The 15,534-nt window shown below is 42.5% G+C and overlaps 1 protein-coding gene across 1 annotated transcript in view; it reads right to left on the bottom strand.

The window, feature by feature from the left end:
• Positions 1-360: 360 nt before the first annotated feature.
• kcnj19b (potassium inwardly rectifying channel subfamily J member 19b) overlaps positions 361-15,534 on the bottom strand; it is a 28,027-nt gene continuing 12,853 nt past the window's right edge. Inside the window, exons 2-3 of the mRNA XM_035746113.2 lie at positions 4,575-4,791; positions 361-3,720 (exon numbers count right to left, since the gene is read on the bottom strand). Coding sequence (XP_035602006.2) covers positions 2,999-3,720; positions 4,575-4,791 — 939 coding nt within the window. The 3' untranslated portion in view covers positions 361-2,998. The remainder of the gene's footprint in view (positions 3,721-4,574; positions 4,792-15,534) is intronic.

Here is a 15,534-nt window from a genome sequence, read left to right as displayed (position 1 = left end):
CACAACTAAAGTTACATAAATAACTCTAAATGTAATGAGTACCTGTTTCTTTGTTAACCGCTCAAAACAGAATAGCCGCATGTGCGCACTCCCTCAAATCATTTGGAGAAAATATCCTTTCTATTTTCTTCAGCTATGTTCAATTGTATTCTTCATACTATAAAATAATATAAAATAATGCCACGGAATTCTAAGAAAATCTTGTCTGCTGAATGAACTAGTGTAGCCCCCAGCCATAAGGCATAGTCAGATCAGGGCCTAACATAAGGACAACTGAGAGTTTGCTATTCTGTTCTTCTGAAAGGTCTTTCTACATATCATGTTTCTTTAGACCTATCTAATATAAATAATTTATTGTGATGGTGTAAGCGATATTACATGGATTTATTATACTTTTTTAAAAAACATGTAAACTCCACCTCCCGTGCCGTTTTCAGGACCCTGTCTTTCAAAGATAATTCCTAAAAATGAAAATAACTTCACAGATCTTCCTTGTAAAGGGTTTAAACACTGTTTCCCATGCTTGTTCAATGAACCAGAAACAATTAATGAACATGCACCTGTGGAAAGGTTGTTAAGACACAAACAGCTTTCAGACAGTAGGCAATTAAGGTCACAGTTAAAGAAGCCTTTCTACTGACTCGGAAAAACACCAAAAGAAAGATGCCCAGGGTCCCTGCTTATCTGTGTGAACGTGCCTTAGGCATGAGGACTGCAGATGTGGCCAGGGAAATAAATTGCAATGTTCATACTGTGAGACACTTAAGACAGAGCTACAGGGAGACAGGACGGATAGATGATCATTTTCGCATTGGCAGACCACGTGTAACAACACCTGCACAGGATCAGTACATCCAAACATCACACCTGCGGGACAGGTACAGGATGGCAACAACAACTGCCCGAATTACACTAGGAATGCACAATCCCTCCATCAGTGCTCAGACTGTCCGCAATAGGCCGATAGAGGCTGGACTGAAGGCTTGTAGGCCTGTTGTAAGGAAGGTCCTCACCAGACGTCACCTGCAACAACGTTGCCTATGGGCACAAACCCACCGTCGCTGGACCAGACTGGACTGGCAAAGAGTGCTCTTCACTGACGAGTCGCGGTTTTGTCTCAACAGGGGTGATGGTCGGATTCACATGTATCGTCAAAGGAATGAGCGTTACACCGAGGCCTGTACTCTGGAGCGTGATCGATTTGGACGTGGAGGGTCTGTCATGGTCTGGGGCGGTGTGTCACAGCATCATCGGACTGAGCTTATTGTCATTGCAGGCAATCTCAATGCTGTGCGTTACAGGGAAGACATCCTCTCCCTCATGTGGTACCCTTCCTGCAGGCTCATCCTGACGTGACCCTCCTGCATGACAATGCCACTAGCCATACTGCTCGTTCTGTGCGTGATTTCCTGCAAGACAGGAATGTCAGTGTTCTGCCATGGCCAGCGAAGAGCCCGGATCTAAATCCCATTGAGCTCGTCTGGAACCTGTTGGATCGGAGGGTGAGGGCTAGGGCCATTCCCCCAAGACATGTCCGGGAACTTGCAGGTGCCTTGGTGGAAGAGTGGGTTAACATCTCTCTCTCCATGAGGAGCAGATGCACTGCAGTACTTAGTGGCCACACCAGATATTGACTGTTACTTTTACCTTTGTTCAGGGACACATTATTCCATTTCTGTTAGTCACATGTCTGTGGTACTTGTTCAGTTTATGTCTCAGTTGTTGATCATTTTCAAGTTTGGAATTGTACACATAAATGTTGGTAATAATAATAATAAGAAGAAAGTGACCAAAAGGGTCACAGGCTGAGTGCAAAATACTTTCATTTAAATGGAAGTTGTTGAATCTTGTTATGTTCGTACAAATATTTACACATGTTAAAATAAATGCATTTGACAGTGAGAGGACATTTCTTTTCTTGCTGAGTTTAGATGTTCCAAAGGTCTGCATCAGAGACGCTAAATGTGTTTATGTTAATTCACGGTCAATTACCGTGAGACCAGCAGTTATTTGCTTGACAGTCACTAGCTGACAACATTTCATGACCACCACAGCCCTAAATAGGACTAAACCAAATCAAACTTGATTTAAAGTTCATTTGAAGTTTGATTTGATTCAGTCCTATTCTTTAAAAATCTCCTTCAAATGTGGATATTTGGATGCTTTGACAACCAAACTCAATTCAACGTCACTAAATAGCATTACATTTTAAATCAACCAGAGCTTGAAAACCTAGGGCTATTGCAATGTCTAATTTTAGTTGAATTCTTGGTTGAATTGAAACAATAGCTGTTGCAAATGCTATATAGCCTAAATAAATACCATAATTGATGATATATGAGTGATATATTACGGTCGCGTTTAATTTGTTCTGTTAAACCTACCCTTTGGATTGACTTTGATAGCAACAGTGAATCTATTTAGTTTTCAAGTGGAGATCTCTCAACAATCATTCTCAATCACAATAGCACATTGGTAATAGTCAGTGACAACTATCTTAGCTAGGTAGAGCTGCGCATAGTTAAAACTCTAGATGGGAGACCAAAAGGTAGCTGTAGATTGATCAATTCTCCAGTAGGAAGTGCTACCTAGCATATAATTATTTATTTTTTGATAGTGGATATAACGTTAAAGATCTGACGTTGTTTTAAAGGTACAAATTCAACGTATTTTATACAAGGTTTGTCTATGTGGAAATGTGGTTAGCATGAAGACATTATCCTGTGGTAGAAATTTCCCGTTGATAACTTTTTCAAATCCACTGTATTTTCCACGAAGATTCCACGTCACAATATGTTGTCAAATTACATTGAATCAACATTTATTCAACCAGTTAAAATAGCCATAAACGGGCAAAAGTCATCACAGTAGTCTAATTTCCTGTTGAAAACCGCGTTACCCATTAAGCATTGCTTTCTATATCTATTTAGAGTTTTTGGGAATCTGTTTGTTTCCGGTGATTAATAGTCATTTCACGGTCAATGGTCCACGGTCAATATCAGCGATCAGCGTTCATTCGGCGCAGTTTGTCAGGCAGGTTATCCTCCGGCCACCCCCCACCCACAGGCAAAGGGATTTGGACAGGGGTCGGATTTGGGGCCGGGATGAGGCTCAGGGCAGGGGGAAGCCTCCACTTCTCCTGCTCCCCAACTGAATGAGTCAGAGTGTCTCCAATACCTGGACCCCCATCTAGTACCTTAAGCTGGAGCTTCTCCTCCACCTTCCCTTGGCCAAAGCCCCCGGGGATGGAGCTGGAGACCAGATGCTGGACCCCCAGGGGCAGACTCCCCTGGTCACCCCTGCTAGAGGCCTTGTCCCCAGGCTGGGCTCCTCCAGTCTTCACCCTCGTTCGGAGGTCCTCCTTGTAAGAGCTCATATGCTGTAACTTGCTGGGCAGCCTCCCCATCGCTTGTTCCTGGGTAGCCTCTCCATGGTCGGCAAAGTCCACTGACAGCATCCTCTCCCTGCGGCTCCGGCTCTGGCCCCCATTCCCCAGGGGAGGGGAGGTGGGGACGCCTGGTGGAGGGTTGGGGGAAGTCAGGGAGATCTTCTCCTCGTGCTCCTTGATGCTGTAACGGGGAGTGTTGACCTCGAAGGTGTTGTGGAACTGGGAGTAGTCAACCCGGAAGAAGCCTTCCTCCAGGGACATGACGGGCAGGAAGCGGTGGCCCCACAACACCTCGTCCTCTGTGTAGGAGGTCCGTGCCTGACACGTCATACCTGGGACAAAGGGAAGGGGAGGGAGGGAGGGAGGGAGGGAGGGAGGGAGGGAGGGAGGGAGGGAGGGAGGGAGGGAGGGAGGGAGGGAGGGAGGGAGGGAGGGAGGGAGAACGAGTAGATGGGGAAAACAGAGAACAGAGGGGAAGATAAGGAGAAAAACAGAGGTTAAAGAGAATGAGAGGTGAATAGAAGACAAGGAAAAAATAAGTACACGGAGACAAGGGGAGGGAAAGACGAGGAGAGAAATAGTGCGAGAGGGAGAAGTATCGTGGAACGACGACAGAGATAAAAAAATAATTTATCTAATAATTTTTCATCTAATATCATCTAATATTTAAAGATAAATGTGATATTCTCTTAAGTATTTGATTTGATTATACTGGGAATGGTAGTCCTCGTATTTTGCCTCAAAGGAATGGAGAAATATTGATTTATTGTTTTTAAAACAAAATACAAACAAGACTACAAAATATACATCATACAGATGAATTAAAGAGACAATTTGAAAAACAATGAAACCACTCTCAAAATCATAGATAGAGCTACAGTATGAATACAAGGACTGACCATCCAGTCATTAGATCAAAATGATCGTTTTAACTGTGTTTTGAGCATAGATTTTAAATAGAGGTTTGAAGCTATAAAGTGTTTGTTTTACAAACAATGGAGAAAACAAGCTTATATTTTGGGTTCAGATGGGGTAAGGCAGTTGAACTAAACCCATGAGGCATTTACTGTATATTCTTCCATCAATGGCTATATATCCTTAATTTAAAAGTCCAGAAATGGATGTACCAATCCCAGAATGCCCCTTTAAAGAACAGATTTAATGAAAGAAAAGAGTCTGCTTTTACCAGTGGTTTCCACAATGCCCTCCAGGATGACCACGATCTCAAACTCCTCGTTCATGAGCGAGCGCTGGGACAGGTCAAAGAAGGGACTCTTGGGATTGATCTCGTGGCAGATAGTCAGAGGGGACACCAGGAAGAGCTGGTCGGCCCCCGTCCCAAATCCTACGTCTAGCTCACACTGGTCCAGGGGTAGAAACTCCCCCTCCGGAGTCTGACGAGACTGGGGAAACAAAAGTGTGTGGCACATGGTATGCCTGTAAGAGGAGGGATGTTGTGTAAGAAACTGCATACTGCAATACTGTGATATGGTGGAAACTCAGTACTACTGTACAGGGATTCAATCATTTTCAGGAGAAGATACTATAGCATTTTCCCTCATGCCTCTGAACTGTTGACAGACTTCATATCTGTGACAGTGACGCATAGTGAATTGTGCATAGACCTATCAAATGTGTAATTGTCTGAAGAGTCACAATGACAGCCCCTGGGATCCCGGTTACCCATTTTAATCCCTACTACTGTATATGCCTTACAGATCCTTTCAGATCTATGAGTAGCTATCGTATAAAGACGGGTCTAGAAGAGGGGGTAGGGGAAAGTGGTTCATTTTGGACTGAGTGTCTTATAAACCAAATGTTCAAAGTGCAAGACTGAATCAGATAAAGATGGATCCCCTACTCCATTTCCTCTTCAGTGTAGCAATTACTAAGGACTTAAATCCAGCTCTGTAAACTGTATGTAATGAAGGAAGATAACTATTTTGGAAACCCGAAAAATAATCACTGTGGAAATGAAGACAATTGATTTCCTAAAATAACTTTACACGACCCATTGTGCTGCTTACAACTGACACATTTACTTTCGGCTGATAGCGTTGGGTTCCTATCGTACTCCCAGACTCTCCGGTAGCGTGCTCTAGCACGGAGAGCCTGGCCTCTTTGACGAGACTGCCGGGAGGACCACAGATGGCGAAACAGACTGCGATTCTTATTCACAGCGTTGTTGGGGACAGAAGGGTGCGACATTTCACAGGAAGGAGTCTGTACCCACGGTTCCCTCATCGCCTTGGCTTGGAGAAGCTGTTTTTCCCCCCTAGTATCTTCACATTTTAGTGCCAGGCACCTGTGGTGCATCATTAAAATGTCCTACAGCAACTGGAGGAGGCAGTATGCAAGTTACATGTTTACAGGCAATGTTCCTGTTATGGTCCTGGGGTGAGCACTTAACCTGAACAACATGCAAGGGTCCTACCCACTTTAAACACGTAAACCCTTTATAAGGCATATGCTTCACAAATAAGTACTAGGCAAATGTCATGTCAATAACTGGCCTGCTAATGTTTGCAGCTCCTACACTCTTCAACGACACCACATATAAGCATGCCGGCTTTGTGAGAGTGAAAAGTTACACTTCCAGGGTAGCAAGTGAAAAAAATGTTTTCTAGAAAAAAAAAATGTAAATATGCGCTTATAATGTGAAGAAATAGCCTAATAGTTTAGCAACATTTTAAGCTAAACTTTCTGATCTGTTGTGTCAGCCTCATTGCTTAAAATGTTTGTTTTACTTTGGGATTTATCCCATTCCACAACTGTCCCAGACTATGTTCGGGATATTTATTTCTAACACAGAATAGAATAGGTCAACTTTTGCACTATGGGGGACAGTAGGTTGACATAGTGATAGTGATTTTGCTGTTTGTTAGGCCTAATCATGTTGTTGGCTGGCGAAAAGTAAACGTGGACAGTTCTTCCAGTTCTTCGGAATTGGATAAGGGCGTGCGCAGTTGTGTCACAGATGTGTCTGTCTTCCCTTGTAGCCTGTGAGAAAGACCTGATCATGTGATGGAGAGCCATTTGAGTGAGAGGTGCTTTGGAGCTTGCAGCTGGGAGAAGGGAATATAGTTGTTATATTCAGCCCAAGGGCACAACGGCCACTGTCCGCAGATGGGGTGGATTTTTTTTAGGGGGCACACAAAGTGGATGAAGCCAGGAAATTCTAGGCATTATCAAGTGGTTGTCACATTGTGAATGAGAGACTGTATAAATACACAAGGGATAATGGTGAAGATGGTTGACACCTGGAGGGGGGGGTGGAGACAATCACAAAGACAGGTGACACGATCACATGCATGTCCGATTGTGCATGAGTGACTGATGAAGTGTGTACAGCCTGCGCGAAAAAAAACTAAGCAGAGCCTAGTGCCTTCCAATGCAACTCCACCAGTGGCTTGTGGGGTATGTGTAGAAGACAGGAGATGCTAAATGTGTTTACGTTAATCAACGGCCAATTACCATGAGACCGGCAGTTATTTGCTCGGCTGATGGAATCTCATGACCACCACAGCCCTAATTGAGAGTGGCCAAAAAGTGAGAGACAAAAAAGGGAAAGACAGAAAGTGGACGTGTGCAAAAGTCACACTCTTCATAAGTCTTCCTTCTTCAAAGTAAATCCATCCTATAAAGCAGTGGTTCCCAACCTTTTTCGCGAACTCTACCACCAACTGAATTTTGCTCGGCCAGGAGTACCCCAGATGTGCATTTTACCAGTAGGCCTACGGTCTCACGAGTCTTATCAAGTACCCCCAGAGGTCCCGGTACCCCTGGTTGGGAACCACAGCTATAAAACCAACACACACAACACATCTCCCTCCAAGGATTCCCGGATGTAACTACTAAAAAGATGAGGGGAAACCAGACAGCTGTGGCCCTCAGATCCCTATTATACCTGTGCCATTATCATAGCAGGGAATCCAATTCAATATTTAGTTATTTCGACATTCCCAGTCATGCTTCCCATGGCTTTTCATTCCCCTACACCAGAGGGGCATTCTTTAATGGCTGTCGATCAGTTCACCCACAGTGAACAAAATGATTGCTATTTCTCTGTAATGTGACCATTTATGGTCTTAACAGGGTTTGAATGCACCTCACAGAGATGATACGTAGTGATCTGTGACCACCTCAACACTGTATATTTGAGCCCCTCTGTCACGTTTACACCCTCTCCGGCCTCCAGGCCATCAGGCTGCTGATTATTTCGCACACCAGCGCCTCACGACACTCACCTGGACTCCATCACCTCCTTGATTATCTTCCCTATATCTGTCACTCCCCTTGGTTCTTTCCACAGGGTGTAATTGACTCTGTTTTCAGGTCGGTGCATTGTTTGTGTCACGTGTTTACCGTTTCATTTATTTATTTAAAAAACGAATTCCCTGAACTTGCTTCCCGACTCTCAGTGCACACGTTACACCCTGTAGATCACATATGTCAGAGTCAAGGCCCGCGGGCCACATCCGGCCCGAGAAGGTTTTTTACGGCCCCTGGGATGATCTTGATTTATTATTAGAACCGGCCCGCAGACCGCAGCAAGCCGGCAGCCCGCAGATCTTTTACACGCACCAATACTACATTTCCCACAATGCAACGGTGACGCACCGAGCAGTAGGCTGCTTCATTTCAATATTTATTGGCACAGCAGTTGTCAGCATCACAGTAAAATTAACTTTCAGATACCCATCAAAAATGGCAAAACGGAAGGTGGACACTGAGAACCGGGGTTTCAAACAAGGTGGGAGTCGGAGTATTTGTTCACGGAGGTAGCTGGAAAACCTGTGTTTCTTCTGTGTGGAGAAAGTGTGGCGGTACTGAAAGAGTATAATCTGAGACGACATTATGAAACGAAACACGCGGACAAAAACAAGAAAATGGACATGGAACAAAGGCTACAAAAGGCAGAGGAATTAAAACGAGGCCTCAAATCTCGACAGGCTCTGTTCAAAAAAGCCAAATCACAAGGCCAGGCTGCTGTCAAGGCCAGTTTTATTTTGGCAGAAGAGATCGCTAAATCAGCCCGGCCATTTACGGAGGGGGATTTCATCAAAAACTGCATGATTAAAGTTTGTGACGAAGTTTGCCCAGAAAAAAGGCAACTCTTTTTAAATGTGAGTCTGAGCAGAAACACCATTGCCGAGAGAGTAGACCAGTTGTCCATCAATCTAAAAGAGCAGCTTGTGAAAAAGGGAAAAGATTTCATTGCATATTCCTTGGCTGTGGATGAGAGCACCGACATTTCTGACATTGCCCAGTTGTCAATTTTCATCCGCGGAGTGGACTCCAGCCTAAGCGTGACAGAGGAGTTTTTGGCTTTACGTCCTATGCATGGCACAACTACGGGGCATGATTTGTATGAAGAGGTGTCAAGATGTGTAAATGAGATGGAGCTGCCTTGGGAAAAACTCGTGGGTTTGACAACCGACGGAGCACCTGCGATGTGTGGACACAGGAGCGGACTGGTGGCGAAGATACGGGAAAAGATGCAAGAGGAAAACGCGACAGGTGAGCTGACAGCTTATCATTGTATCATACACCAGGAAGCGTTGTGCGGTAAAGCCTTGAAAATGGAGCATGTAATGAGCATCATCACGCGCACAGTTAACTTTATCAGAGCCAAAGGTTTGAATCACCGCCAGTTCAAGGCATTTCTGACGGAGTTAGAAACGGAGCATGGTGATTTGCCTTATCACACAGAGGTGCGATGGCTAAGCCAGGGAAAGGTGCTTCAAAGATGTTTCGAGCTTCGTGAGGAGATTTGTCTGTTCTTGGACAGCAAAGGGAAAGACACAACACAACTCAGAGACGAAATGTTTCTGTGTGAAATGGCTTTTCTGTGTGACATTACGAGTCATCTGAATGCAATGAACTTGCAGCTGCAGGGTCGGGATCGTGTCATCTCTGATATGTACAGTACAGTGAAGGCATTTAAAACCAAACTGACTCTGTGGGAGACGCAGATGCGGAAAGAAAATTTGAGCCACTTTCCCAGCTGCCAGACCATGAAAGAGAAGCTCTCTACCAGTGCGTTCCCGAGCGCACAGTTGGCTGATAAAATAGGTATGCTTGCCGCTGACTTTCGACGCCGATTTGCTGACTTTGAAGCACAAAAAGCAGGTTGGAACTGCTCGGTAACCCATTTGCTGTTGACGTGGAAAGCTCACCACCAAACCTCCAAATGGAGTTGATTGACCTCCAATGCAATGATGCACTGAGGGCAAAATATGCGGCAGTGGGTGCTGCGGAGTTCGCCCGTTTCCTCCCCGACACAATGCCCCAGCTGCGCATCCAGGCTGCTCAAACGTTGTCTATGTTTGGCAGCACATACCTGTGTGAACAACTGTTTTCTTTGATGAACTTGAACAAAACATCACACAGAAGTCGACTTACTGCTGAACACCTCCACTCAATTCTGAGGATTTCCTCAGCTCAGAGCCTTACCCCGAACATTGATGAACTTGTGGAAAAGATGGGACACCACCAAGTATCACCCTCAACCTCAAACAAGTGAACATTACTGTGCAATCACATATTTAGAGTTTTTACTCAGTTCAAGTTTAAAAGTTAAAGTTTAATATTTGTTTTCACTGCATGTTACTTCTCCTTAAACAAAGTGTTGTTTTTGATTAATAGATTTTTGCACTTTATTTTATTGTATTTCAATCCAATTATATTTTAAAAATATTTCAGTTGAGTGGATGATAGAAAATTGCTATTATTGTTTTTTTCTTTGAAGTAAATTTAGCCCACTTTTGCTAAAATAGAAAATATAGGCTACTGATGGTGCCTTGAATACCGGTTTCTTTCATTTAATGTTCATGTTATTGGGATTTTTATATAAAGGAAATTTGTCTTTTGTGTCTGTTGAAAATTAAAGATTACTGACAGAGCCATAAGAAAATATTGCTTTATTTATCTGATCATATTGGAATATATTTGTTAGGTTTTCAGTAGGTTCAATTAGGTTCACTAGACTATATGCGTCATTTAAAAATTTTCAATGAACATTCGAACAGTCCGGCCCTCGGCTTGTAGCTAAATTTTTTATTTGGCCCTCCGTCCATTTGACTTTGACACCCCTGCTGTAGATGATGTGCCTATTGAGAGATGATGTTATTCATATCATATTGTGATATTGAGTATAAGCATCTTACAGGTTATGGCAAGCTGACATTGTATGTGATCTCCACTCCAGATATATTGTCCTGAGTGCCATGGTGGAAATGATTGTGGCCTTGGACAAGAACTTGAAACAGAGTCCATGCTTCAGACAAATCAAAAAAAAAAAAGTGAACATATCCTAAAGTTTAATCCAACTGAGTTTGAGTCAACTTGAAAGCATAAAAACAGTAAGCAGGTGATTCTGATATGTACAAAATTTAGCAAATTTATTGAAACTAAAAAACTGAAATATCACATTTACATAGGTATTCAGACCCTTTACTCAGTACTTTGTTGAAGCACCTATGGCAGCGTTTACAGCCTTGAGTCTTATTGGGTCTTCTTCTTGAGTCTCACGCTACAAGCGTGGCACACCTGTATTTAGGGAGTTTCTCCCATTCTTCTCTGCAGATCCTCTCAAGCTCAGTCAGATTGGATGGGGAGCGTCGCTGCACAGCTATTTTCAGATCTCGCCAGAGATGTTTGATTGGGTTCAGGTCCGGGCTCTGGCTGGGCCACTCAAGGACATTCAGACTTGTCCCAAAGCCCCTCCTGCATTGGCTGTGTGCTTAGGGTTGTTGTCCTGTTGGTAGGTGAACCTTCGCCCCAGTCTGAGGTCCTGAGGGCTCTGGAGCAGGATTTCATCGAGGATCTCTCTGTATTTGGCTCCGTTCATCTTTTCCTCGATCCTGACTAGTCTCCCGGTCCCTGCCTCTGAAAAACATCCCCACAGCATGATGCTGCCACCCCCATGCTTCACCGTAGGGATGGTGCCAGGTTTCCTCCAGACGTTATGCTTGGCATTCAGGCCAAAGAGTTAAATCTTGGTTTCATCAGACCAGAGAATCTTTTCTCTCATGGTCTGAGAGTCCTTTAGGTGCCTTTTAACAAACTCCAAGCAGGCTGTCATGTGCCTTTTACTGAGGAGTGGCTTCCGTCTGGCCACTCTACCATAAAGGCCTGATTAGTGGAGTGCTACAGAGATGGTTGTCCTTCTGGAAGTTTCTCCCATTTCCACAGAGGAACTTTGGAGCTCAGTCAGAATGACCATTGGGTTTTTGGTTCACCTCCCAAGGCCCTTTTTTAATATATATTTTTTTAATTTAACCTTTATTTATTTTCTTCCCCAATTGCTCAGTTTGGGAGGGCAGACAGCTCAAGGAATAGTCTTGATGGTTTCAAACTTCTTCAATTTTAGAATGATGGAGGCCCCTGTGTTCTTGGGGACCAGACATTTTTTGGTACCCTTCCCAGATCTGTGCCTCGACACAATCCTGTCTCGGAGCTCTACAGACTATTCCTTCGACCTCATGGCTTGGTTTTTTCCCTGACATGCACTGTCAACTGTGGGACCTTATATAGACTGGTGTAGACAGGTGTGTGCCTTTCCAATCAATTGAATCAATTGTCCAATCAATTGAATTTACCCCAAGTGGACTCCAATCAAGTTGTAGAAACATCTCAAGGATGATCAATGGAAACAGGATCAACCATTAGCTCAATTTTGAGTCTCATAGCAAAGGGTCTGAATATCTAAGTAAATAAGGTATTTCTGTTTTTTATTTTCAACAAATTAGCAAACATTTATATAAACCTGTTTTTATATTGTCCTTGTGGGGTATTGTGTGTAGATTGATGAGGAAAAAAACAATATTTAATACATTTTAGAATAAGGCTGTAACGTAACAAAATGCAGAACAATTCAAGGGGTCTGAATACTTTCAGAATACACTGTATATTATTGATCGACTGACCATGGCTTCTCAAGTCGCCCAGTACTGCAAAAAAATAAACATACACAAGTTTTTCCCAACTGTCAATCTTTCTTTCTCTTATCTTTCATTGTCTCACACTCTTCTTGAATACTGTTTGAATACATTCAGTAATCACTGATCTGTATGTGACAGGGCAAGAGAAAGCAAAGGTTCCAGCCTACTGCTTTCATCAATCCTAAAAAAAACAGGAAGCTTCAGGGAAGGGAGGATAGATTTTTTTCACAATGATTTTTTAAATGATTCAAAGAGACATTTCCATCATGAGAGGTGCGTGTACTGTAGTACTACTCCCTGTTTGTGTGACAGGGATCAAGCTGTCTCATAAGTGCTACTATATACTGTACTAACCAAATGTAATGTTTTTGTGCTAGAGAGAGTTAGTCACTCGCCTCTGCACCACAGAATCATAGGATTCATTCTATCCTAAAGTATATGAAGATACTTCAAAGATTTGGATTGATTCAAAATGTAATTAAAGCTCCAGGACCATTCATTAAAAGTCAATGACTAGTATCCATTTCAATATGTACTGGGGTGTCTGAGACTTTATGCACAAATTATATAATTGTATCTTTCCTGTCAGGCTATCCAATTTGTTTCATAGCCTAAAAGTGCCGAGTAAATCATGCATGTCAAATACAAGAGAGGTGAAAGTACATGGTGATGTGCGTGTGTGTGTGTGTGTGTGTCAGAGCGAAAATATCCAAGTCCTCTTATGACTTACGATCCACACAGTCTTCGTGATTTTCTCACACTTTATGGTTGCCACGTTGCCATATATATTATATGGCTGCGTCAATAGGATTCATGGTAAGTTTTTTTTATTCATTCAGTACATACTTTCCTATCCCAAACAATCTACAAGAGCAGAGTATTTATTTATCTACCAGTTGGTGCTGAAATGGAGACAAAAACGCATAGATGGATTTTTTTCATTGATATCTATATTCTAAACCTGATCTCTTGATGTATTCGATTGAGTCTGTCGAAAAAAAAACATAATTAAAAGGTACACCATATTTAAAGGGCGGCCTTAAGATAAATGTACTGAAAAACGCATTGAATGAAAACTCTGTTGGCCAGCAAGTGGGAGGGTTTTCAGCAGTTGAATGAAATGTATTCAGAGCACGCAAGGTAGCCACACCTGCAAAGCCTGTTACGCACCTTCATAAGGTAAGTCTGAATACCTACAACTGAAGAGTGTGTAGGAAAGTCGAAATTTCCTCAAATGGCCCAGAATGAACAGCAGGTGAATAGCACGCTATTCTCATTCTTAATATCAAGGTTAGAATACGCATAGAGAGAAAAGTGCATAAAAGGGGAATTCCATTCCATTTACAAGCACTTAACTCAGGCTGGAATCGGGGCACATGTGAATAGGAACTATAAACATAGTGTTTTTGCATTAGTGTTTATCCACCTATTTACACACAATGCCGAGGGTTTACAGTGCCTTGCAAAAGTATTCATACCTTTTGGATTTCTTCCCATTTATTGTGTTACAACATGGGATTAAAATGGACTTAATTTAAAATACTCTGTAATGTCAAAGTGGAAGAATTATATATATATTTTTAAAGATTAATATAAATTAAATAACTAAACTATCTAGATATTCAGCTACCTGAGTCAATACATGTAAGTCTCTAAAAGCTTTATACACCTGGATTGCGCAATATTAGCTCATTATTCTTTTCATAATTCTTCAAACTCCGTCAAGATGTTGGGGATCATGGCTAGACAGCAATTTTGAAGTCTTGCCATAGATATTCAAGCAGATTTAATTAAGTCAAAACAGAAACATTCACTGTCTTTGTAAGCAACTCCAGTATATATTTGTCCTTGTGTTGTTGTCCTGCTGAAAGGTGAATTTCTCTCCCAGTGTCTGTTGGAAAGCAGACTGAAGCAGGTTTTCCTCTAGGATTTTGCCTGTGCTTAGCTCGAGCCCATTTCTTTATTTCTTTTTATCCTGAAAAACTTCCCAGTGTTTGCCCATGTCAAGCATACCCATCCTGTGAAGCTTGGGAGTGGGCGGATTTCCTTGTCCTTCTCGCAAGCCGTGATTTTGGGCAGCTCCGTGGTAGGAAATGTGACTGTTTCTGGTGCAAAAACAATGTCGTATCCAGGAGCTTGAGTAAATTACATTACTAAGCTGCCCCTGAATGTTCTAAGCCAGGTCATGGAAACCGATTCTATCGTCGTCCTTGTGGGTTTTAATGACATTATGATGAGCTGATTGATTCAATGCTAGACACTAATAAAATACCCATCATATCTGGCCCTGTGCACTCTCTGAATTGTGGCATTGAACACTTTAGTAGGATTCTGGCTACGTGATTATTTCAGCTCAATGGGTGAAACTTTTGTTGACAATTTCGATACCTTTTTGGAAACAAAATGTGTTTTTTAAGGAGGTTGAGATCCACCTGAATAATTTGGGTTCCTGGATCCTTTCACCACATTGTGAGGCTGCATTGAGACAATGACTTATCAATGACCCAAGCCCAGTTAATCCCTACCATTGTGTCGCTAAGTTGTCATAAGGCTTCAGCAATTGTACATTAATACCAGGGGCGTTGGTAGACACAATTTAAGTAACCTAATGTATGTCCCTCTAACTGCCCTGAATGCCTCTGCTGATCCTACAGCTGTTGTTTGCTGTAATCATGTGCCTATGAACCAGAGTTATACTGTTAGCACTAAGGCGGTGTGCTCTAGTAAGAAGTCCACTGTGTGCAGCTCACCCTGTAATGACATAAATAACATGAGAATGTCTACTTCTGATAATCTTCCCAGTAAAGCAATGTAAACAATCAAGCATCCCAGAAAAAAAATCTAAAAATAGCACACGTTAACATATGTAGCTTAAGAAACAAGGTTAATGAAATGAGTAACTTGCTAGCATCAGATGACATTCATATTCTGACTATCTCTGAAACCTACTTAGATAATACCTTTGATGATACAGTGTTAGCAATACATGGTTATAACATCTACAGAAAAGACAGAAATCCCATTGGTGGAGGTGTTATTGTTTACATTCAGGACCACATTCATGTAAAGCTTAGAGAGGAGTGCATGTTAAATACTGTTGAGGTAATATGGCTCACCTAAAGCCAATTCTTGTGGGTAGCTGCTATAGACCACCAAGCGCTAACAGTCAGTATCTGGATAATATGTGGGAAATGTTTGATA

The sequence above is a fragment of the Oncorhynchus keta genome, chromosome 3 (assembly GCF_023373465.1).
Source record: "Oncorhynchus keta strain PuntledgeMale-10-30-2019 chromosome 3, Oket_V2, whole genome shotgun sequence".
NCBI lineage: Eukaryota > Metazoa > Chordata > Actinopteri > Salmoniformes > Salmonidae > Oncorhynchus > Oncorhynchus keta.
This window is presented reverse-complemented; position numbering and strand designations above follow the sequence as displayed.